General features: G+C 33.3%; 1 protein-coding gene across 2 annotated transcripts; it reads right to left on the bottom strand.

The window, feature by feature from the left end:
• Positions 1-5,305: 5,305 nt before the first annotated feature.
• On the bottom strand, positions 5,306-7,499 carry LOC114179387 (Restriction endonuclease, type II-like superfamily protein). Of its 2 annotated transcripts, none has more exons than XM_028065714.2 (2): positions 7,334-7,499; positions 5,306-6,498 (listed from the first exon to the last, which is right to left on the bottom strand). In XM_028065714.2, the coding sequence occupies exon 2, from the start codon at positions 6,468-6,470 to the stop codon at positions 5,511-5,513; it is 960 nt and encodes a 319-aa protein (XP_027921515.1). In that variant the 5' UTR covers positions 6,471-6,498; positions 7,334-7,499; the 3' UTR covers positions 5,306-5,510. The 2 variants fall into 2 exon arrangements, with proteins under 2 accessions (XP_027921515.1, XP_027921516.1); XM_028065715.2 differs by lacking the exon at positions 7,334-7,499 and adding an exon at positions 7,087-7,327.
• Between the last annotated feature and the right edge of the window lie 17,684 nt (positions 7,500-25,183).

Here is a 25,183-nt window from a genome sequence, read left to right as displayed (position 1 = left end):
TATATATGTAGATAACCTATAGATATCTATAAGTAATTACATACATATTTATCTGTAGAAAACCTACGAATTTATTAGTAAGTAATTTTCTACGAATAAATTCGTATGCAATTACATACAGATTTATCCGTAATTACCTACTAATATATTTGTAAGTAATATTGATATACCCACTCGAGCTTTGATCATAATCCTTAACATATTAAAATTTATGAGAAAATTCAAAAAATACCAAATTAAATGCAAATAATTTTATATATATAATTAAGAGTAGAAAATAGTAAACATACAATGTTCATATCTAAAGTTAACAATAATGTCAAGAATCAAAAGATTTATCCAACCATCTTAATAAAAATACATTCAACCATATGATTATATGAAACAAAAGTTCTCAACATAGTAATAATAATAATATCTAAAGTTCTCTAACACTAAAATTCAGTATAACCATGAGGTCAATTATGTTGTTCTTCATCATCATATTGCTCTGGTTGATTGTCCTATACTTGATTTCCTTGTTAATGTGTATTTGATGGTTGAAACATGAGGAAAATATTAAAGGTCAATAATCATGGTTATAACATTCTAAATTAATATATTTAATTATAAAGATTTAAACATGGAGGGATTTAGTAAAACATAATATATACGTCCAAACAAGTATAGTACTAACACCTAGGAATCAAAGTGTTCGAAGTTTGAGATCTGGAGCAACTAATTATGTTTAATGAGTAAAACAAAACATAATTAAACGAACAATGAAATTTATTTAATTACTTGTTATATATTTGAGAATACAAAAGAGATGATTATATTTTATTGGTCTCGTGAAAGCCTCATGATCAACATAAAATCTCGTAAGTATTTAGGCCTTTAATGGGATCATTTCTTTGTTTTATCACCATATGAGTACATGCTAGCCTTGAACCTTTATTTATTTATTAAAGCCAAAAGTTAAGTTCAATGTACAATGTATTCTTAACATTGCACACATTTCTACACATTTTCATAATATCTATTTTCATAAGTAGAAAAATTATTAATGTAATACAAAATAAAAGTAGGTACTTTAAAAAACAACATTGTTATTGGCACATACAATATAAAAAACTTTAACATCCTATTTAAAAGTATAAAATCATTAAACAAAACATTTCATAGCTAAATATCTTAAAGCATAGAGATGAACTTATCATATTATAGTCATCCAAAAGATAAATTGAAACATCCAAAAGATAAATTGAAATACAAGTTTATACATGACACTCTAAAGATTTGGAGTTTTTCAAAATATATACACAGAGTCCTAAACACCATCTATACAATTGCATCATCTTCCTCTTTAACTGGTTCAACTGCAACCTCTTCATCTGCTCACACCAGTCAAGTGATTATTACAAAAGAAAACAAGACAAGACAAACAAGACATGGAGAAAAGGGTACACTAATGTACAAAAAGATTTAATCATTAAAGAGTACAATTACTTAAGTCATACATAATACATCATCTTATTTCACTCAAAGACCTAAAGCTATGATTCAATTATCCGAATACATGCATTGATATTGGACCCTGGTAAGTTGTGCACTTGTGGTGGCATTCAATGCTCTGCAGAGCGATAGACAAAGAGTTTTACTCTACCACACACAAGGTTAGTCCATTAATGCCTTTGACCAAGGTAAAACCCCTAGCATAAGACTTCTTGCTTCTCTCACCATATACCTTATCCTTCTCTACTTGAGAATTGGATAACTATTAGAGTGTCAGGATAAATTCCAACTGAATCCCTATATTAATCCATACACTACTACCAATCACCACTAATCCTCCTTGAATTAGTATCAATAATTCTTAATGTAATCTCATATACCAACCATTTCATAGAAAATCATTCACAGCAACCCAAAACTTCAACCATTGATCACATAAAAACTACTTAGACTATGATTCACTCGCTCAACAAAACCATCCTCTCACTAGGCAAAAAGTGCATAAATGTCCATGCGTCCAACGACTAGATGGCTCGGCCAACGAGTGTATCACTAGGCCTCAAGGAGGAAAATCCTTCTAAAATTTTCTCAGCGAAGGTGTTCTCGACCAACAACTACAAAGTCAGTGAACTCTTTAAATTTAGATTCGCTAGGCGAGTAAGTACTCAACCAACGACTCCCAAATTTTTGAGCCCTTCACTTCGAGTTCACTTAGCAGTAAATTCTTAACCAACGAGTCTGCTTAATTCTATAGAACATGATTCTGCATAATTTTGTGTTCCCAATTTAATCTAAGTAATATCAAAAAAACCTTCACAGATGCAAAACACATGTCAAACTCAAATTAACCACAAACATTAATGCCAATTATTCTTAATTACAAAACCAATTCAATTGTTATTCATAGGTAAAAACATTCTCAAGTTTAAAACATTAACTTCACACTAGTATGTATCCTTCCATAGATCAAACACACCACCAATGCATAATATCATCATACAATCTATCAATTCAATATTTATAACTTAAAAACACTAAATTTAGCTTCCCTTATATGTGAGACAATTCAGATAGCTAAAAGAGTACCAAACCTCCTTCAAGCTAATTGGATGCACAAACTCAACCTAGGTACAACACAAACATGATCAGGACATATCGTTAGAACCACTTATTAGTAGAGACTCACAAAAATGACTCAGACTTCACATGTAAGCTAGAATCACTCACATGCAACAGGAATAACAATTAACCATGAGAAAATAGCAGAAAACCAACTTACTCAATTGGGGAAACTAATCAAACAGAAGTGGAGAGTTCGCAACAAGGATCACCATAGTGGTCTCTAATTTTCAAAGAGATGAACACCAAAATGAGAAATCTAGAGAGAAGTTGGAGGGTTCTAGGAAGAAGATTGTTAGAGAGATGATATGTTTGTAAATAATGAAACTCGTTTATAAAGTTTTCATTTATAATTAAACTTTTTAATATTAAAATAATTGAATATCATTATTTCAAACACTTTATTAATCCTAAAATATCCTTATCTAGGTTCTTACAAAAATCAAGGTATTCCTTTTTGTCAAGGTAGTCCTTTTCCCTTACTTTGTGCAGTAAAACCACACTTCAATATATCAATCTAAATTATGGATATTTGACATAAATAAAATATGTTAGATTCGAGTCTTGAAGATTGGAAAAAGAATAGAAAGGAGGCATTTATTGACATGCACATACTGCATAACCAGAAACGTATCCTCAAAGGTTAACAACCTATCACATTATCCAATCAACTAATTCCAAAATGTACTTCCTTGTAGTATACACTTACAAAATTGTGGGTCCTTTCTGCTTGTTAGTATACTAAATGCTTTCCTATATCAGAGTTTGAACAAGAGATTCTAACTCTATCGTTATCAAACGAAACTGGGTTTGGCAAACCTTGAGATATTATTGCACATATCCAAATATCACTGCTCTATGTAGACATGGAGTTAATTTCAAACCAGAAAAGGGCTAGAAGATTCTAATGTAAATAAAAATGCACAACAAAAAGTATAGTACAATTCATTCATTTTAGTAAAGATCACAAAGCCTAGTCATTCCCAGATGTTCTAACTGAAGCATAGTGTTCAAGCTTAAGCTTCAGACTTAAATCCCTCTTTTGGTAATTGATTACACCAAAGGTTACATAGTGTTCCTAGTTTCAACTACAAGCCTCCATGGTGATTCTCATTTTTCAACAAGACTTTCTGATTATCTCTACACTTATATCTAGTAGTATGTAAAATACTTGATTTGTTAAATTTCCAATGAAAAATGAAAATGAAAATGCAATTAAACCAATGAAAATTTAAGATTACCTTCCTATGAAATTGATGAGTTTGACAAACTACCTTGGAGGTACTTTGATGAACAAGTATGCTAATCTCCGAATGAAATTGAATACCGAGTACACTATGTTTCTTTGACCAAGTACACAGCTTCTCCATACTACACAAGATTGAATACTGAGTACACTATGTTGCTAGATAGCATGTTAATCTTCTATTGATGTGTCAAGCGTAGTAGCTTCATGCTGACATTATATATGTTACATTCAATCTTCTATGCATAATTTAGTTTCTTTTTAATATCATTTTTTTATACTGACATAATCATTTTAGCGCTCTATACATGGTGTTGCATATTTGTATTAAGCTTCTTATATATTAATATGCTTTAATGTTTACTTATAACATATACAGGTATATATAAGTAGACATTACTGATAAAATATACTTTAGTATATTGTATTTTGTACACAAGATGAAAGTGTTAGTCATTAAAACATAATATTTTTATTTATTTTTTTGTGATAAAAGAAATAGATATGTTCAAGTCTTACTAAAGTTGAACTAGATTGTTGAAACTAGACCATCAAAAGTTAACTAATGAAAATAAACAGACCACATCTAATTTAGAATCCATAAAAATTTGAGAAAATTTAGATAAATGACTTAATAGCAGTCAAATGATTTGTTTTCTTTCACCCAAATTAACAAGGTCATTGAAGGTTTCAAAATTGAACCCTAGTCACCTTTAGAACAACGTATTACATTGGTTTGTCAACGAACCTGTATTTTATTTAGAGTGTGACTTAACTTTATTACTAAAAATAAAAAATACAATTTAAAAGAAGCTATGACAAGAAACAGAAGCTTTTGCAAGATTTAATTATATGTTTTTGCTATTAGATAGAGCTAAAAAGGTTAACAGCAATTTGAATATACATACAGAGAGACTCTTTATTTTGAATATCTAATCTAAAGAATGTATCTGATAACTTTGTTTTATTGAAAAACTAGAGGGAGAAAAAAATGTTGAGGTAGGTGTAAAATAATTACGAGTGTTGAGAATTAAACCAGTGGCAGAACGATCAAAATGCTAGTATGGTTAGAAAGAATGATGAAAATTATAATCATAGGGTAATTATCACATATCAGCTCGCACATTAGATTTATAAAATATAAATACCTGTTCTTTTCAGCAGCGTGGATTGAGTGCTTGTGTTTCCTTTTCCTAGTAGATAACCAAATCGAACTCTCAATCTTTTCAGCAGTTTTTCTTGCACGGCTAATAATACCGACTTGACTTGGTCTTTTTTCCAAAAAACTTGTTCAACAAATTATGGTTTTTCTGCTTCTTCTCTCAAGTGCATCTCAAGAAATGTCTATGTGAAATTAAATTTTGTTTAAAAATATTTTACAGAGCTTAACACACCTACTTAGTGTTTCTGTAAAAAGAAACAAATAGAAACAATAATCTAAAGAGATGTGTACAAATGTTGTTAGATTTGAAGAGCACTGTCTACAAATGGTGTTAGATTTTTAACAGGGTGCCAAAGACAGAACCTGCAACTTCTCCCTCCAGTTTAGGCACCAAATCTGTCTCACAAAACAACCAACACATGAAAGGTTGTAAAAAAAAATTCGATGCAAAATGAATCAATAGCTTAACCAACTACTTCTGAACTTGAATCAACTAAAAAATTCAATATGGCCTGCAAGTTCTCTGCATAACAGCTTTGTTTCACTGGCCAATTTTATGCTCTTTGCAATTGCTAATCCTGTCTTTTTGTGTGTAGATGCAGGCTTATATGATTTCACCTCTTCTTCTTCACGTCCCAACAGTAGAACTTCCCTTGCTGGAACCACATTTTCCCACCAAAACTCACGTAGAATCTCATGTATCAAGTTCCAGTACTCACGCTGCCTCAGCACGCGAAATATAGTGCTCCCATTTGGCATCCAGCAATACAAATCAACCCACTCACAATCCATTATCTCCATCTGCCCTTGCACTTGAGGCATGTAATAAAAAGGCATGCTTGACCAAGGCAAGCCAGCCTCAGGTTTGCCCTTGTTATAAGGGCACTTAACTTCTAACAATCCAACTTGTGGAGCGCACCCAAGAACCCCATCAGGGGACGCACCAAGCCAATCATAAGACTGCTTCGAATGAACAGCAAACCCCATTGAGCTCACTTCATTACCTGTGATCTTTTTATACTGTTCTATGGCTACTGCTTCATTGAGTGTTCCCCATTCCATGGCGCTATTCTTAGAAACTTCCATGATTTGTGCCTCTGATGCAAACACCTTCTCGTGCCACAGCTCACCGCGACGGCTCCCTTTCCAGAAGCCTAACGCAGTACTGAATGTGCTAGTAGTAAGCTTGTCCTTGCGAAGGGCAAACCATTCCTCTGACCGTTGGGGGACATTGGCTGCCGAAAGGTTGGAAGCCAATACTTGAAATTGAGAGGAGTGGACAATGATAGGGTCAACTGTAGAAGTAAATGGTGAGGCACATATGGAAAACTTTCTCAAAACTCTTTTTGCACACTTTCTCTTGGGATATGGTGATACAAATGTTCTCCGGAGAGCGCCACTGAATCTAATCATACTGTAACAAGTTGTTGCTGACATTGTCATATCCATTCATTCCAATTTTCTCAGGACGAGGTACCTGACAGAAATTAGGTGACAATAGGCCACAAGTGAGCAAAGTATGTGAAAACATATTTCTCTAGGATCAACTTTATTCGTAAACATTTGTAGAAGAAGAAAATAAAAAGTAAAAAAAAAAAAAAATTGAACTTCCCTAATAGTTAAAATCATCTGAAGTATCTCAAATTTTGGACAAGTTAATTGAGATAACCTCTGTAAAATTTGAAGTATATAATTTGATTTTAAACTGATTAGTGAAGTTTAAGTTTAATTCGTTTTATCTTTTCATTTTCTTCTCTAACATAACAGTTTACAGGTCCAAACAAAGCCCAAGCTCAAAATAGGAGCAACACAGTCGTCTGCTGGAAACACTATCTGCTGTTCTCAAACTCATACCAGCACTCTCAGACACACAACACAGCATAGCACAATAGAAATGCCAAAAATTGCAACATAACCCAAAGTCTACCCAACTTAATGGACTGTGTTTTTCCGAAATAAAAAACATGTTTGCTAAAGGTGTCCTCAAAACCAAAGCACAAAAAGGAAACATTGTTCTGATTTATAATTGAACAATTCAGATAGTTACACTCTCTAACCGACCTACCTGAACTGAGTCACACAAATCTCCTATTTCGTTTAAAATCCTCAACCATCGAAAGCATGGCCATGATAGTGAAGAAAACTTTACTTCAGACCTCACTCTAAGAAGCACAATCAGATAATGGAAAACCTAAAAAGGTCATAGACGGAACGAACAATAACGAAGATATATTTCTCACATGTAAACACACTCAACAATTCCAACCAGCTTTCGAAGATGCTAACGTAAACCTAATGCAAAACAAGAGTACCTGGGATCAATCGAAGTTACAAATCCTAGGAACGATTTGCATAGGAATAGAGTAGAGTTTATTTGAGTGAGTTCAGCTGCGAGCGACGATAGCCACTCGGATAAAATTAGATGAACGAATGATGTCTCACAACGAGTTACAATAACGATACGGTACTACACAAATAGCATCAGCTCAATGTTTTTTTCTCTTGGGTTTTACTCACCGCACTCCATGTTTTCTTCTTGCACCCCATTTTTTCCTTTCTATTTTATAACCCGTTCAATCCTCACTTTGTTCTTTATCGGTGTCTTTGTGAGCTCTTGCATTGGGAGCTTTTTCCTGCACCTCCGTAAGTTCTTCATACACTCCCATAATTTCTTCCTGGACCTCCATGTAAATAAAAATTTCAAATATACTCTCCTTTTATTTTGAGTTCTAGAATAGGTTGGAGGACACCTTTGGTTTTGTGACATGTGTTACAGATAAGAGATGTAGTTTTTTACGTGTTAAAGATAATAAATGTGCCAAAAAATTTCATTATTTATTTAATTTGTAAGGTAGAAGCTACTCATTAAAACTAATATATCAAAATAATATACGAGAGATTTGTGTAATTATTGAGACGTAACAGTGATGTTGAGAGATAATAAGATTAAAACATCCTTTAAAAATATATTTCATGCAGTAAGTCATACATTTAATTTTACCTTATATAAAAGATTGTATAAGTTTGTCATGAAATATATAAGGGTTAATTATGTTTTTCGTCCCTCAACTATTGTTAATTTTTTGTTTTAGTTCCTTACTTAACGTTTGCACTATTTTAGTCCTTGACCTTTTGAATTGGATGGAATTAGTCCTCAATTTTAAACTCCGTTAATTTCAATTGACACCTGTCAAACGGAATGGCACGTTACGATTTGGTTCTCAGTTGACTTAAATTTTTTTTGCATGTGGTTATATTTTTGGTAAAGTGTGAGGGTTTGTTTCGCGCCCTTCTCCACCACTGGCACTGCCACAGTGGTTCCTTCTTCTTCAAAGTCTCCACCTTCTATTTCTCTCTTTTACGCGAGGGTTTGCCTCCTCCGTGCTTACTTCCGCATGCTCTTTTTGCAGCCAAACGGCCTCCACGTTAGCCAGCGTCGTCTGCCACCAACGCCCTCGTTGGAGATTTCACAACCGAAGAACACCCTCCTCTTTTTACTGATTCTCTCATTGTGTGGTTATTGATTGTTGATAGTGAAGAGTGACGATGGGTTCATTAGTTATGGACTCTGTTTTTCTGGTGTTGTGTTGTGTTGGTGTTGGTGTTGGAATTTTAAATGGATGATGCGTGTTGGGTTCTATTGTATGATTGGGAGAATGGAAATTAAAAAATGGAGAAAGGCGTTAAGTAATTTCTTTTACCAACAATGTTGAATACCGAAAATTTCTGGCTTATGAAGGGCGTGATTGCATCTTTAATAGGTTGGTATCATCCATGCTATCAACAACCACACCTTTTCCTTTGCTAGCCACGTTGCAGCTTTGTCCCTCCTTTAAAGCTCAGCACCTGCCACAACACAAAACATGTATGAATCAAAAGAAGAACCACAGAAGCAATAGAACATTGGCTCCAATTTCTAAGAAATAAGTGGTGTTTCCTGCTTCAATGATCATTGCACATGCAAAACTTGGTCCAGGAAAAAAAGCCATTAATTGAAAGACTATGTATAGACGGACAACAACATTTTTTCTGAGAATTTAAATCTAGAAAGTTGCATAGACATTAGAAAAAAGGCTTCGTAGTGATCAGTTGATTTCACTAAAAAAAAAGACAATCCGCTACAGATTTTCATGTTCAGCTAAACACACACAATACAGCAAAAAAATAAAATAAATAAAATTAAAATGAGCAAAATAAAATCAAGTAGACCCATAACAGAAATTGGCAAAAGATTTAATTTTTAAAATTTAAACCTTGAAAGACTTTATATAATGTAGCGAAGTGTAATGAAGAAAGAGAATGGTAAGAATATGAAGAGACGTGAATAAATATGAACAGAAACACAGTATTCGTACCAGAGGTTGAATTGTTGTTGTTCTCTTTCCCGCAATAAATATTGGAGAAACGAAAGTGGATTGAGTAAAACAAGTAGAAGCAGATAAGAAGAAAGGAAAGTGGTGGAGGCAAAAAGTCAGAGGTAATCAAAGAGATTTGAAATGAGAAGGCATGTATGTCTGGCTCTGTCAAGTAAGAAGAATCTAACATGGGGTGGCCACGACAAGAAACACAAAGTTCAGTGCATAAGTGACACTATATCCTGAAAGAACAACCCCACATATCACACAAACTACCCAACCAAACCCAAAAGACCACCCTTCTAAAAGATAATTTGTTCCTCATCTTTGGCAGCCTCTTAAGCTACAAAACAAAAGCATTCACGAAATATGCAACAGTCCAAGTTGTCCATCTTTCACAAAAAATAAATAAATAAAGTTTGGAAAGAAATAATAATTGATTTGTGACTTTAAAGTGAGGCTTTTAAAGTGAATAATAATAATAATAATGAGCTTCTTTATTAGTAGTTCAGTTCCGGCTTCAAAGCATGTAATAAAGTAAAATCATGTTCTGTTAAAATGATGGCCCCTCACACCACACTCTCACCCTCTCTCTCCGTGTTTTCAGTGTCCCTGTGTCAATGTATGCATGCAGTGTCTAGCAGACGACGCTGGCTAACGTGGAGGTCGTGGTGGCTGGGAAAAGAGCACACAGAATTAAACACAGAGGAGGCAAACCCTCACGTAAAAGAGAGAAATCGAAGGAGGAGGCCCTCTACCAACGCCGGCGAGGCGCGCCTGTGGTGGTTGTTGTGGTGGTTGTATGTGATGGCCATAGACTTTGAAAAAGAAGGAACCATTGTGGCAGTGCCAGTGATGGAGAAGGGCGCGGAACAAACCCTCACACGTTACAAAAAAAAATAACTACATGACAAAAAAATTTAAGTCAACTGAGAACCAGATCTTAACGTGCTATTCCGTTTGACAAGTGTCAATTAAAATTAACGGAGTTTAAAATTGAGGACTAATTTTATTCAATTCAAAACGTCAAGGACTAAAATAGTGCAAACGTTAGGTGAGGGACTAAAACCAAAAATTAGCAATAGTTGAGGGACGAAAAACATAATTAACCCAATATATAATTAATGAGAATGATCATGTAAGATTATCGATCTTTAATCAATATTTTAGGTGTAAACTTAGCTCTACTCATGGTCTATCTTGTTCAATACAAGGAACGCATCTTCAATCACAAAAATGAACTGATTAAGATATTCTAAGTAATTTTTCAAACTTTCAAAGTGCACTTACAAGATTTAATATTCAAGGTTGTGATATGTTGTGAAAAAGCCTTATGCTTTGCTTTTAATGTGATATTTTTGTAAATTCTTTCCTTGAAGTTTGTCTTATTGTTTTATGTGTGTTAGTGCATATCTTTTTTGTGTGATCAATAGCTTATTTGAGTTGATATACTCTTATTAATCAAGAGTTGATTGGACTTATATCCTTTTGAGTGTGTTTAAGTGTTGATTAGTTGTTGCTTTTTGTCTTAAGTTTGTAATTGTTAAGCAAGTGCTTTGTACAAACCTTTTGAAGATAATAGAACCAATTATTCTAAGATTGAATAAGTAAGAGTAGATATAGAATCATTTGATATGAACCTTCTTATGCAATCATTCTATCTTTGCTTTGTGATGTAACCCAATCTTTTATCATTGTTAATTCCTAATTTAACTGCATTTAATTTTTCAAATAGAAAGTTTGTCTAAAGCAACTTAAAGAAAATAATTAATCACCTCTTAATTTACTTAAACCCTAAATCCTTTTCTAACACAATGGATTGTTTTATAGATGATCCTCTTTCAAAGCTTATTTACCACATGTATTGTGTAGGACTTGCACATCTTGGTTTATATTGGACTTGTCGTTCTCAGCCAAGATGATCCCCTAGTGCATCTGGACCAAATATATGATTGTTTCCTAAACTCCTTCCGTTTTTTCTATCACTTGGTGATCTTTAGATACAAGGTCTGATACATCTTAGCCAAGGTAACCTAATACATCTTAGTCAAAGAAACTAAGGGTGTGAGACGAGAACAGCTCAGAGAAGACTTGCTAGCTTCAACAAGGCAATAATAAGTGTGATTAACATTACGACAGTTACAACAAAGCTTTCATTAGCATTTATGAAGGGATATAAATGTTCCTAAAGGTAATAAATTATAGTTAGGTATATCAAGATGACTCAATATCACGCAAAAGGTATCTTAATCTTCATACTATCAATGTAATTATTATATACTTCTTGTCCCTGACTTGAGCGTTGAAGTACTTGCAAGTACCCCACCCTCACTCTCTTCAAGGAAAAGGTACTCCAAAAGTGTTGTAGGAGTTCATGAAGTAGGAGATCAAGACCTTTTAAAGACTACTCAATTACATATACGAACATTGGCACCCACCGTGGAGTCGAGGTGTACTTGGAAGGAATGGTATGAAGTAGGAAAATAATATATCAAGATGTAGCATTACAAGAGATGTGAGAATAAATGTGTCAGGAAATGCAGAAACAGTTAGAGGAGATCATACGAAAAAATACAATAGAGGTCAATACTCTGCGGGAGTATAATCAAAGAATGCAGAAACAGTAGGAGGAGGCATCCTGATGCACAAAGGTGTTGCACAGACAACAAACAGAGGAAGAAAGAGATACTACATGGAGAGAGGGGTCACGAGTGAACACAATGACTAATCAAACTTTTTGTGGAGTAGAAACATCAAGGCGACATCCCTTTGTAGATGGGGTAATCGATGTGGAACTCCTCTGGAAATGGAAAGGTCTCACCATGGACCGATATGATGGTGGCGCTGACCTAGATGAGCATGTGGATATTTTTGCCACACAAGTTAGGATGTATACAATTGATGATGCCATTTTTTGTTGTGTATTCCCAATGTCTCTCAAAGAATCGACTTTGATTTGGTTCACTCAACTCCCATCTCGTTTTATAGATTGCTTCAAAACATTGGTTACATGTTTCATAATCAAGTTTGCCACCAATAAACCTCATCACCTCACCTTTCTAGCTTTAGTCAACGTTCATCAAGAAAGGGGAGAATCCCTACAAGTGTACATGGAGCGCTTCGGCAAGGTCGCCCTGAATATATGCAACCTTAACCTCTAAGTGCATCATTCCCACAACTTCAATTTTTATCTAAGTTTGAGTTAGGAAGCTTCATATGACAAGATGATCCCTCTCATAACTTCAATTTTTTATCTAAGTTTGAGTCAGGAAGCTTACCGAGATGATCCCTCCCACAACTTCAACTTTTATCTAAGTTTGGGTCAGGAAGTTTCATATGCTGAGATAATCTCACTCATAACTTCATTTTTTGTCTAAGTTTGGGTTAGGAAGTTTCATGGGTCAAGATGATCCCTCCCATAACTTCAATTTTTTTTCTAAGTTTTGGTTAGGAAGCTTCATCTGCCAAGATGATCCCTCCCATAACTTCAATTTTTTATCTAAGTTTGGGTCAAGAAGCTTCATCTACTAAGATGATCCCTCCTATAACATCAATTTTTATCTATGTTTGGGTCAGGAAGCTTCATTTGCCGAGATAATCCTCTCATAACTTCAATTTTGTTTAAGTTTGGGTCAAGAAACTTCACTACTAAGATGATCCCTCCCATTACTTCAATTTTTATCTAAGTTTGGGTCAAGAAGCTTCATCTACCGAGATGATCCTTCCTATAACCTTGTATATAAATACCAAATTTTTTAGATTTCCAAGAGTTACGCTCAGAGAAGTTGGGATTTTTCTTTGTTCATAACATTGAGTTAATTCATAGTGTATTTTTTTCATTATTTTCAATGCTGAGATTTTTCTTCAGACTTTACACATTGATGATCAACTTGCTTGTATCCGAAATTTGTCTTAACACGTTTTCTAGTTGGCAACTTATCACCATGGTAGGTGATTGAAATCCACAAAGGACATCCATTTGATCTTGAGTACAAGCACACATAATCTCGACATAAGACTCTTGTTGCATTACGTGCAACAGCGAGCCTGGGGGCTAGTGCATTGTTTATGACCATGATCATCTGGATCACCACTATGACCATATTTGTTACTATTGCCTGAATCATCTCATTCACCATTATGTATTGTGCTACATAAGATCGAGATAATCTCGGCCAAGGTAATATCAACACCAAGGGGATTGGGCTCATCCTAGCCAAAAGCATAATAACTATATGTGTGTAAGGATCATGTCAGCTTTAAGATTACTAGCACCATGTCAACCTCGATAAAATGTCACAAGGCCCAATATATATCAGCCTACGGGGAATTGAGTATATCTCAACTTACACACCACTACCGATGTAGGGAATCAAGTATATCTTGGCCTGCACACCATTACCAATGCGAGGAATCGAGTATATGTCGACCTATGCAGCTATTGTACATTATGTTCATTAGATGGGTAGGGGCCATTGGATCTAAGGTCGATGGTATATCGATAAAGAACATTAGCCCTATTTTCAATTATCATCACAAGGGAATAAGACTCTTGTTACACTTTGTTTACTTTTAGACCACATTGAACTAGTCCACATATATAAAATTGTGGCCTAAACATTGAAATGACCACAAATATATAATTGTGGCTTAAAACTACTAAAGGCCACATTTTATAAATCATTGATTATTTAGGTAACTTTTTTTAAAGGTTGCCCATAAAAAATGTGGGCAAAATAATAAAATTGTGGCTTCTTCCTTGTGTTGTTTCCTTATCAGTTATACTATATATACACTATGAATATTTTTCATACTTATAGATTAGGCAACGTTGGCATGACAACAACTAGAAAACCATTGCGTAAAATAGGAATAAGCCATAATTTTTTTATTGTTGCTTATGTAGTGAGTTTTATTTGCCTTAAACCTAGAGAGCATACAAAAAAAAATGTCTATTTATTTTAAGCAATATGGTAGAAAATGTTGATAGTTATAGGCAATAATTGTTAAAATATGGATAGTTTAGACTCCATTTTTTAAATTGTGATAATTTAACTTTAAATATTTTTAAATTACCATCATGTGACATAATTAAATTATTGTAAGATGGATCAATTGTCTTATGGTGGAGGGTAGCTGAGCCAAGTCACAATCAAATCATGACATTTTGGTTGCTACAATCTTAAAAAGAAAGAGTTTCACTTTAATTATTAGTTATAGCTTTTGGCTTAATAGTAAACGCTCAATCCAACAATTGGTATCAGAGTTAAGGTTACGAGTTTGATTCCCAATGAGACAATTGTTCAGGGAGAGATTAAATAATTATGTTTTAAACATAAACATAATCATTGCCTAAAAGAATACACAACATTTTAAATTATGTTGCATAAAACTATGAAATAACATGTTGTCTATTATTTTCTTATAAGGCAATGGTTTTCAAAACATTTGTGGCCTTAGTAAAAAAACCATTGTCTTTTAGCAATGGTCACGGCTGTATACTCCATGGTTAGAAAACTATAGTAAAATTGTTGCCTAAATTTAAGACCACGGTTTTTTTACTTTAGGCAACATTTTTAGGTTGTTGTTTAAACTACAAAATTGTGTAGTATGCATTTTGTAGGGTCTGATATATTTCAGCCAAAATGGGTCCGGTATATCTCGACATAGGGGGTGAATACATCTCGACTACCATGGTTATTTGGCATTAAATGTTGAAGTTAAGTAGCCTATTTTGGAAGCCATGCACATCTCAGCCTGTAACATCCTTACTGGAAATTACTTAAATAAAATAAATAAATAATAATTGAAACTCAAACATCATAATTTTATTATTCCCAAATGCGGGAAAATTTGAAAATTCATACAACACTCTTAAAATTCAAATTAGAAAACTCCATAAAAACCATATTCGTTTACAAGTTCTAAAAAATGAACTAAATGAAAACTAAACTTGTATATAAATGCAATTCAAATCCCATGCGAGCCCTATCTCTGTCTCTAGGCATCACCAGCATCACTTGGAATATCATCTGCTCTCGTGTGACAAGTCACACGATCATCGCCAAACACAAACAAAAAGGGTGAGCCTATAAATAAATAACATAATAGTTAATAAAATCAAGATGCACCCAACTATTTTATTCTAGATAGTTCTTAGCCAAGACCTTAATACCCCAAGCCTTTTCAACCTGCAAGTCACACAAATAATTGACCATGGACTCAGGATATATGATGCTTCCACGAACCTGCTCGTTCGTGGTCTTATCTCTACGAAGCTCCCTACTCGTAGTCCAACTCTACGGACCTCCCCACTCGTAGTCTAACACACGTGATCCACCAGCTACGAACCTCCCTGTTCGCAACAGCTCTCTAGTATGAGCACGAAACATACGAACCTCCTCGCTCGTATCCCCACACGAGAGCATCATGTCATCACGTGTTCATCACCAGCCTTGATCCTACCCGCTCATGACACAACATCTCCTGATCCAAGTCTCACATCGCAACATAATAATGAAAGCAAGAAAAGTTCCTGGTTGCAGCGCTATCGCTTGCCGCTGCCTAAGCACCGCTAGGCGAAAATCCAGTACAGACCGCCTGGCGGATATCTTTCGCCGCCAGGCGCCAGGCCCAAAATACTTCAATGTTTTTCCCTCTATCGCCTGGTGGTTCGCCACTCCCCGCTAGGCGCCACGCGACCTAAGGATGCCCCTAGTACCCGTTTTGCCTAACGACTTCACTTGTGCCGCTAGGCGTTGTATCAATAGCATGCCAGCTACTGGTTTAGCACTCTATAACCTGATAGAATTCATTCCAAACTTATGCAAAGACACTAACTTGTACTCAATATTAGTGTCTAACTCTAAGTACATTACCAAGCACAATTGATTCAGTTAGATCTATTCACAGACATAATTCCATTCATCTAACTCAAACCTAAAGCTAGAATTTAAAATCAACACCCTCATTGACCATATGCCACTTATAACTTAGATAACCCTTCTCTATAGTCGTATTAAAGATTCCAGTAAGTTAAATGTCCTATTTTACCATTATTATCCTATCCTCAAACCTTTAATCCATATGATCAAAACTATAACATTCCATGTACAAAAGAACCAAAATTCTCAACCTTTCCATTCCAACTCGGCTACTTCTTTATCTCCATATTATTACATCATCAGGAAATGCTCAGGCCTCTCGTTATATCCATTTAATATGAGCACATCATTTTATTTCATACATTGACTTGTTCATAACATACCCCATTTTGATTTTTATCTCATTAGAACATGCATAATTTGATTCCAATTTCACTCCCAAAACCTCACTGCGAACCATCCAACTTAAATTCACGATACAACATCGATTCACTATGGTCGCCTGGCGGCCAACAGGGTGCCGCCAAGCGGTGCATCAGCACTTGGGAAAATCCCAGGTTTTTCAGCACCTGTGAGAACACCAATTTTCTTTCCCAACTCAATCAAGTGGTTCCAACAATTCAGAATTACACTATTTCCAATTCCCCTATATGAAAAAAATATTCATACTATTATACCAGTACAATTACTTTATGATTAACCTGATTCCCAAATTTTAGATTAATTCCCAATTTCACTCCCAAAACCTCACTGCGAACCATCCAACTTAAATTCACGATACAACATTGATTCACTACGGTCGCCTGGCGGCCAACAGGGTGTCGATAGGCGGTGCATCAGCACTTGGAAAAATCCCAGGTTTTTCAGCACCTGCGAGAACACCAATTTTTATTCCCAACTCAATCAAGTGGTTCCAACAATTTAGAATTACATTATTTCCAATTCCCCTATAAGAAAAAATATCCATACTATTATACCATTACAATTACTTCATGATTAACTTGATTCCCGAATTTTAGATTAATTCCCCAACCCTAACAAAATGTCATGCTTACATTTCCAAATTCACTCCTCAAGCATCACAATAATAATATTGACATAGTCTTACACATGCACACGACATAGAAAACTAACAGAACGGTCACAACCCCATAGCATCCACAAAACACCGTTAAAATAGAAGCAACCACCTCACGTCGCTTGGCAGATTCATCTCACTATCAAGTAGTTCAAAGCCAAAACCAAAAAATTGGGTTAAAAGTATACGTCGCTTGGTGGCTCATTCATCACCATCAGGCGGTTTCTGGGAAAAAACCCAAAAATTTACGAAGACAACGTAAACGATGGAATTTTCATGCAATTTAGGCCATGGCACACACAAAACAACAAGCACGAATATAATCAAATAAGAGCAGCTCCCCTTACCTGGAAATCCTTGCTCCAATTGAGTTCCTTGGCCTTTCTTTCCCCCTTCTTCATTCACCTTTGCTCTCCCTTTTCCACCTCTATTTTCATGGAATTAATTAAAAAACAAAATTTTAATGAAAGAGATTTAATGGTCCTTCAATGGTCATTACTAAAGGGTTTCTCAGCCTTCTGGCTTCTCACTGGCTAGGGTTTCTGACCCTTCCCATCCATGCTAAAAGGAGATTTGGCAAAAAGGAACCTATTTCGCGTAAGCCAAGGTTCGAACAGACAACCATCAAGCTCCAAAGCAAGTGCACAACCAATTCATGTTGCATGATAGTTCCTACACCTCTAGGAATATAATATCATGTACCAAGATAAAAATATATTACTAAAATAAGAAGCAATTAAATTAACACACAACTTCATACACAGGACTTGAGCTACTCAAAACTTAACCAAGTACTCTCAACCACTTGAGCTACTACTTTTCCACATTATAAAGACGAATAATTAATGTCATAAAGACTTTCCTTACCCGCATCTATTAAATAATTATTTATTTAATTATTTAAATTTCTGAGTCTTACACAACTAGCATGGATATTTGGCATTAAATGTTGAAGTTAAATGATCCATTTTGAAATCCATGCATATCTCTACTAGCATGGTTATTTTCCATTAACTTTTGAAAGTTGAAAGGCACATTTATCTTGGCCAGCGTGGTTGCTTTGCACTAAATTCTACAGAGGAAGGAACTGTATTAGGAGCCGAATACGTCTCAGCCTTAGTGCATTCCATCTGTAACCAACAAGTTGCTTCCCAATATATCTCGTTCTTTGGTGCATTCCAGCTTAAACAAGCAAGTTAATTACCAATATATCTCATCCTTGGTGTATTCCAGATTAATCAAAAGTTGTTTCCCAATATATATCGTCCCTAATGCATTTCAAAATAATCAAACATGTTGTTTCCCAATACACCTCAGCGTATGGAAATCTCAACCAAGTTAAAGTCGTTGCTTTCCAACACATCATGGCCTACCAAGCTTTCAACTTAATTAAGGGCACTATTTTCCAATACTTCTTGACCCAAGGTGATCACAACTCAATCCAAACCATCACTTTCCAATATGTCTCAGCCTAAGAGGATAACAACATAACAAGGAATGTCACATTCCAATACATCTTGGACTCACCTAAGTTTAATGTCAAGACTCTTGTTACATTGTGTTTAGTATGAGCATGGCGGGCTAGTGTATTGTGCAGGACTTGCACATCTTGATTTGTGTTGGACTTGCAATTCTCAGCCAAGATGGTCCCAATACATCTTGGCCAAATATATGATTGTTTCCTAAACTCCTTCCCTTTTTCCTTATTTCCGGTCAATAACTTGGTGATCTTTAGAAATAAGACCTGATACATCTTAGTCAATGTAACCTGATACATCTCAACCAAGGTAACCTAATACATCCCAGCCAAGGAAACTAAGGGTGTGAGATGAGAACATCTTAGACAAGGATCTGCTAGCTTCGACAAGAAAATAATACTTGTGATTAACGTTACAATAATTACAATAGAGCATTCATTAGCATTTGTGAAAGGATCTAAACGTTCCTAGAGGTAATTAATTAGAGTCAAGTATATAAAGGTGACTCAGTATCACCCAAAAGATATCTTAATTTTTATACTATTATTGTAATTATCATATACTTCTTGTCCCTTACTTGAGGGTCAGAGTACTTGCAGGTATCCCACCACCACTCGCTCCAAGGAAAAAGGTACTCTATGAGTGTTGTAGGAGTTTGTGAAATAGGAGATCAAAAGCTTTTGATGACTACTTAGTTCCATATACGAACACCACCGTTACACAACTTATATAGATCCAATATACAAAGTAGAATACATTTCTTATGTGCGTAAAAAATTATTTAAAAAATTATTCAACAAATCTTATTGGTCGAATTATAGGTATCCACAAATATTATTCAATCCAAAAAAATGTTAGAAAAAGAAAATTATTCAAAATAATTTCAATTGCCCACCAAAATAAATATGAAAAAACGTAAACAACCAAAAAAAAATGTGTAAGAATCGAAGACATTCTAAGAAAAATTATCCTTAACATTTCAAGAGTTGAAACCAAACAATTTAACTAAAATTCAAACCAACAATCATATTTCCAATAAAAGATATTCATGTTTTTCAATACGTGTTTCTCATAATATGTTTTTCTTCAATATCAACTATTTATGATTGTAACAAGCTTGAAACCAATTATTAAACCTATCAATACATTCACAAATTAAAGTTGTTATTTTAAGATTTCATTCCTAACATAAAATATTGAGATTAATTACAGTTCCACATTATTAATTTAAAATTATAATTATTTAAAATTAATAACAATCGTTCTTAAAAATATTTAAAAATTCTAAAAAAAAATAAATAAATTATTTTTAGTCATAAATAATATTTTTATAAAATATTAAAAATTAAAATATTAAAATGCAGAGTTATTAAATAAAAATAAAATAATTAAAGTAATTGAAAATATTGAATACTTTTAAATATTGAAGAAACATTAAAACACTTGAATTCATGAAAAAAATATGAATTATCTTTATTTGATAAAAACAAGCTAAAGCTAAAATAATTTAAAAATAAATAAATAACCATTGTTAAGAAAATTATTTTCTATAAAATTAAGTGAAATAATTTTTATAAACTTTAAATAATTAAGAATATTAAATATCTATATTTATTAAATAATTAAATTAATTAGAAATATTAATCAACGGCGGTGAAAAATCGGTTCGGATTACTAATTTCTCACCATACACAGTAATTAGTATATATTGGTAAATAAAACGGGAGATGAATTATTTGGATGAATAAAAACGAAAACATTATATTAGAAAAAAATGTAAAGTTTTAACTCTTTTTCTCTTTATTTATTCTTTTTCAAATTTTCAAACGACTTAGTTTTCAAACTCCACGCCATAACAAGAAGGTTTGAAAAAAATTAAACCGTAAAAAATATTGATTAAATTCCATGTCAAACGTCGATATCTATTTTTATATTTAGATATTTAGTTAGTGAAATTTAGAGTTTATATGATTTAGATTACTGTCTCCTTATAATCATCATTTCACAACTTGTCATTTTTTCTTACAATTCTACAAAAACCAAAAACCCAATAGGACGAGTAATTGTGGATATGACCTTCTCTTCCAACCACGTGCCTCCTCCAACTTACCACGTGATTTTCTTCTTATATTCTAACATAAGAACACTTTCTTGTCATTTTCATATGTTAAATTTATAAGTTGTGATTTTATTGACCTAATTATTAAACTAAGCATATAAAATGATTTGGTCTTGACCTCGAATCTAATTTCACAAATATTTCTAACACTTTTGATTACTCAAGAGAGGACTGAAATTCTTAAAGAGTCTTTAACATACTTAGACATAAATAAAGATATTAAAAACTCTTCACCTTTTACATAGAAAAAAATTATGTCAAGTTTAAAAAAAATAAAAAATAAGCCTTTTGAAATTGATAAATTAAAATAATAAAAAAATCTAAAGAACACTTATGTTGAACATTTTCTTTTTAAATATTTTAAGAATAAATATTTAAACAACCTAATTTAGGATAATTATCATAAGTTATATAGAGATATACACTACAAATTAAATCAAGACAAAATATATAAGCAAAAAGGTAGAAGTTTCATAGGTTTCCTTATGTTTATCAAATGTGCTATATGTATATTATTTTTTCATAGGTTTAAATATCTTTTTGGTCTTCATTTTCGTAGTGTTTATTGCGGATGATCCTCATTTTGACAGAATGTTTAAAATGATCCTCATTTTTACCGAATGTTTAAAAAGGTCCTCATTTTCACAATTCGTGTTTTATTTGGTCCTTTTTTGTGACGTTTAAATCATTAACGGAGCATTATACAAGTGGCACATAACACATCCTAATACAAATCGTGCCACTTGTACAATGCTTCGTTAATGATTTAAACGGCGTCACATAAAAGGACCAAATAAAACACGAATTGCGAAAATGATGATCATTTTAAACATTCGGTAAAAATGAGAATCATTTTAAACATTCTGTCAAAATGATGACCATCTACAACAAACACTATGAAAATGAGGACCAAAAAGGTATTTAAGCCTTTTTCATATAAATGAGGAGGTTAATTCTTGGCTTAGAATTTGGAAGGTGTCATTCTTCTTGCTAGATATTTAGTGATATAGAAGTCAATTTTGAATACACTACTTTCATATAATTTGTAGAAAATTGGATTCCTATATATGTTTAGTGTGTATAGATTGTGTATGTGGTTTCAAGATCTTCTTTAACACTTGTTCTTTAAGTATACAATTGTTGCTCATTTTTGGAATTGGTTGTAAGGTATGCTAATTGTGTGATCAATCATACATTTTATTTATTTATTTGGATGTGCTAGTGACTAATGGAAGCACAAAGGTTTGTGATATCCATTGGTTTATCATTCATGTGGTGTGTGGTATCTAGAAAATGATAGATAAATACAAGTTTGACAATCTTTTATTGTCTATTTTTTCAAGAATTTGATTATGGTAGGGTTCGTATATGGTTAAAAAATTTTATGAAGAAAGTGTGGGCACAACTTTATGGCATGTCTTCTCAAGTGCAAAAGTAATCCTTGTTCGAGTATTGAATCAGTTTTTGAATGTTGATTTCTGTCTAAGCATATTTTGTGTTTACTATTCTGCTTGTTGATTTATGATTTTGCACCAATTTTGCTTTTTCTGTCTTATTTTAATTTAATACAATAGTTGGTTTCTCAATCATGAATTTTGCTGGTGATTTTTATAGCGATCTTTATTTTTCACCATTTGATTAGTATCAATAATTTTAGTTTCCTTACTTTATGGACTATGAGACTTCTGATTAGTAGTTTTCATTAGTGCAACATGGTAAAACAACATCATTCCATGCATAGTTAAGTTTTGTGCATTTGTTCTGCATTCCATTTTGAATTTGCTAAGTGTAAAGCATTTTGGCCTAGCAGTTTAATCATCCAAACAGAGGTGTTGAATTCTTTGGTCAAAAAAATTATTGTATTCATATTCTGTTTTCTGTTGCCATATGACTTCATGCATATTTTCATCTAATTTTAGTAATATTCGTGGTTCCCATCCAACCATTTTCTTTTAGAGTACTTTAGATCATCTTTGCATACACATTTCATCTCAATCTATTTAATTTAGATTCTCATGCATACCATTAATTTTGTGCTGTTGTTTTTGAACTTTAAATGCATATTAATCAAGGGGGTGTGCACTGCATTTATAGTTAGCTATGCATAAGCATCCAAAATTAGCATTCAGATTATACAACCCTGCATCTTTGCATCATTCTAATATTGCATTCTAGATTTAGGTTGAAAGAGTGATTTTAGGTTCAATATACCCCTTGCATGATTAATCAACATCTTTTACATCCTTGCATCATTCTAAAATTTCTCACAACATTGCATTGGCATTTTTCATAGTTATGCCTCATGCATTGCATCTTTGCTTTCATTTCAATGTTATAAACTTGCATAAATCCTTTTAAATAGCATTTCAAAGTTATTTATATCATTTTTAGATTTTCACCAAAAATAATGTCATGTTTTCTTACTGCCATATAGGTTTAACTAGGTAAATTTCAGTTCTACATATGTGCTTGCATTTCTTATTCTTAAATATCATTGTGCATTTATCTTCGACCCTGCATCTACATTAACATCTTAAGAACTCAGAATTTTTTTTAGACATCAACGTTTAGCTGCATAATACATTCTTGTAATATAATTTACAATAGTTGCTTGCATTCATACATATAAGCTCATAGTTAAATTCTTCTAGATATTAAAACCAAATTACATTTACTTTTCTTTTGATTCTTTATTTGTTTCCCCCATTACATTCCATTTAAGCAAGGTTAAATATACAAGCTAAAGTATTTAATACGCACTATTTCCTTGGATTCGATACTCAAGGTTTCCCTATACTGAATTAGGGAAATTTTGGAATTGTTTGCTAAATTCTAGTACGATATAGGATTTAACAATGCGTATATCTTATACATGAAAAATATCAATCTCTAGACATATTCAAATCATTTAAGGTTGAAGTTGAGAATCAACTTGGCAAAAGAATTAAGATTGTTAGATTTGACCGTGGTGGAGAATACTATGGTAGATGCGACAGTTCAGGACAACAATGTTTAAGACCTTTTGCCAAGTACATAGAGGAATGTGGAATCGTTCCACAATAACCATGTCGAGGTCACCTAGCATGAATGGTGTGGCTGAAAGACAAAACAAAACGCTTAAGGTCCTAGTCTGTGGGCTAGCCCACTTGTTTTTTTGTTTTTTAATTTCTCTCTATAAAGCTTTGAATGTCCTACAAAATTAAGCAGAGACTTTCAGAAGTTGAATAATAAATTGATAATGCAACATTTTTATCATATTCATATCCATAATTTGACATGCATGATGAATTCTTGAGATATTAGCACATTTAGAGATATAAAGCATTAGTCTTCTTCATTTATACAAGAATTTGGAAAGTAATCGACATACACAAAAGCAAGATTGTTTTTAAAACGAACCTCGGATTGAACCGCCTTGTCCCATCTCAAGCTCGCACATGTCGCGGGCCAATGCAGATTAGGCCTATATGGGTTGACAGGCCCGAAATCTCAGCATGTCACGCATTTTTTGTGGGCTTGCAAGTCAACCCATGCGGTCCATTCCGCTTGTCATCCCTAGACATTAATGCGTAACATGATTCTATTTAGAGAATAACCTTGTACACTTGTACTAAAGACATCATAAAAGATTGCACATCATTTTTATTAAGCTTTATGTTCTACCAACAAATGTCACTTTTAATAAATTCTCTTTATCTCTCCCTAACATAAAAAAGCACAAATATTCTTTATTCACGAGCTACCATTGACTCTTTTTTTTATGAATTTTTTATTTATTTTATTTACTCCTAATATACAAACAAAGAAAGTTGAAAAAGAAATGCTCAAATCTCAATAGAGAAGATTTCCATTAAAGAACTCTCCTTAAAGAGATGAAATGAAGTGATGGTTTTACAAACAAAATCTCTCTCAAACTAGAAAGCTTAGGTAGAGGATCTAGTGTTTAGTGTTTATCTCAAGGTCTTTGTGTCCAACCTTATTTTGACATATAAAGTACAAATATTATCTCATTAGATGGATAGCTTTGCATGTGGTTAATTAGACGTGTCATTTTGTAAACATCTCTAAGATGACTATTGGATCTTGTGCTTAACTTTTGTTCTTTTTTATAATTAGGTAGCCAAGTGTCAATCCATTTTGGATTCTTTCATAGAGTTAATAACTTAGCATATATAGAGTTCTTAAGACACATCCAAACATGCTTTTGTTTATAGATGATTGTTTAAAATGGATCGTCAATACACAACA

The sequence above is a fragment of the Vigna unguiculata genome, chromosome 3 (assembly GCF_037176805.1).
Source record: "Vigna unguiculata cultivar grain cowpea cultivar isolate G323 ecotype 2 chromosome 3, ASM3717680v1, whole genome shotgun sequence".
In the NCBI taxonomy this organism is placed as follows: Eukaryota; Viridiplantae; Streptophyta; class Magnoliopsida; order Fabales; family Fabaceae; genus Vigna; species Vigna unguiculata.
Note: the sequence above shows the minus strand (reverse complement) of the source record. Positions and strands in the feature narration are given on the sequence as shown.

Bases quoted from the DNA above. Each gene is read 5' to 3' on its own strand.
- LOC114179387 (XM_028065714.2), bottom strand. From the start codon at position 6,470: ATGGATATGACAATGTCAGCAACAACTTGTTACAGTATGATTAGATTC.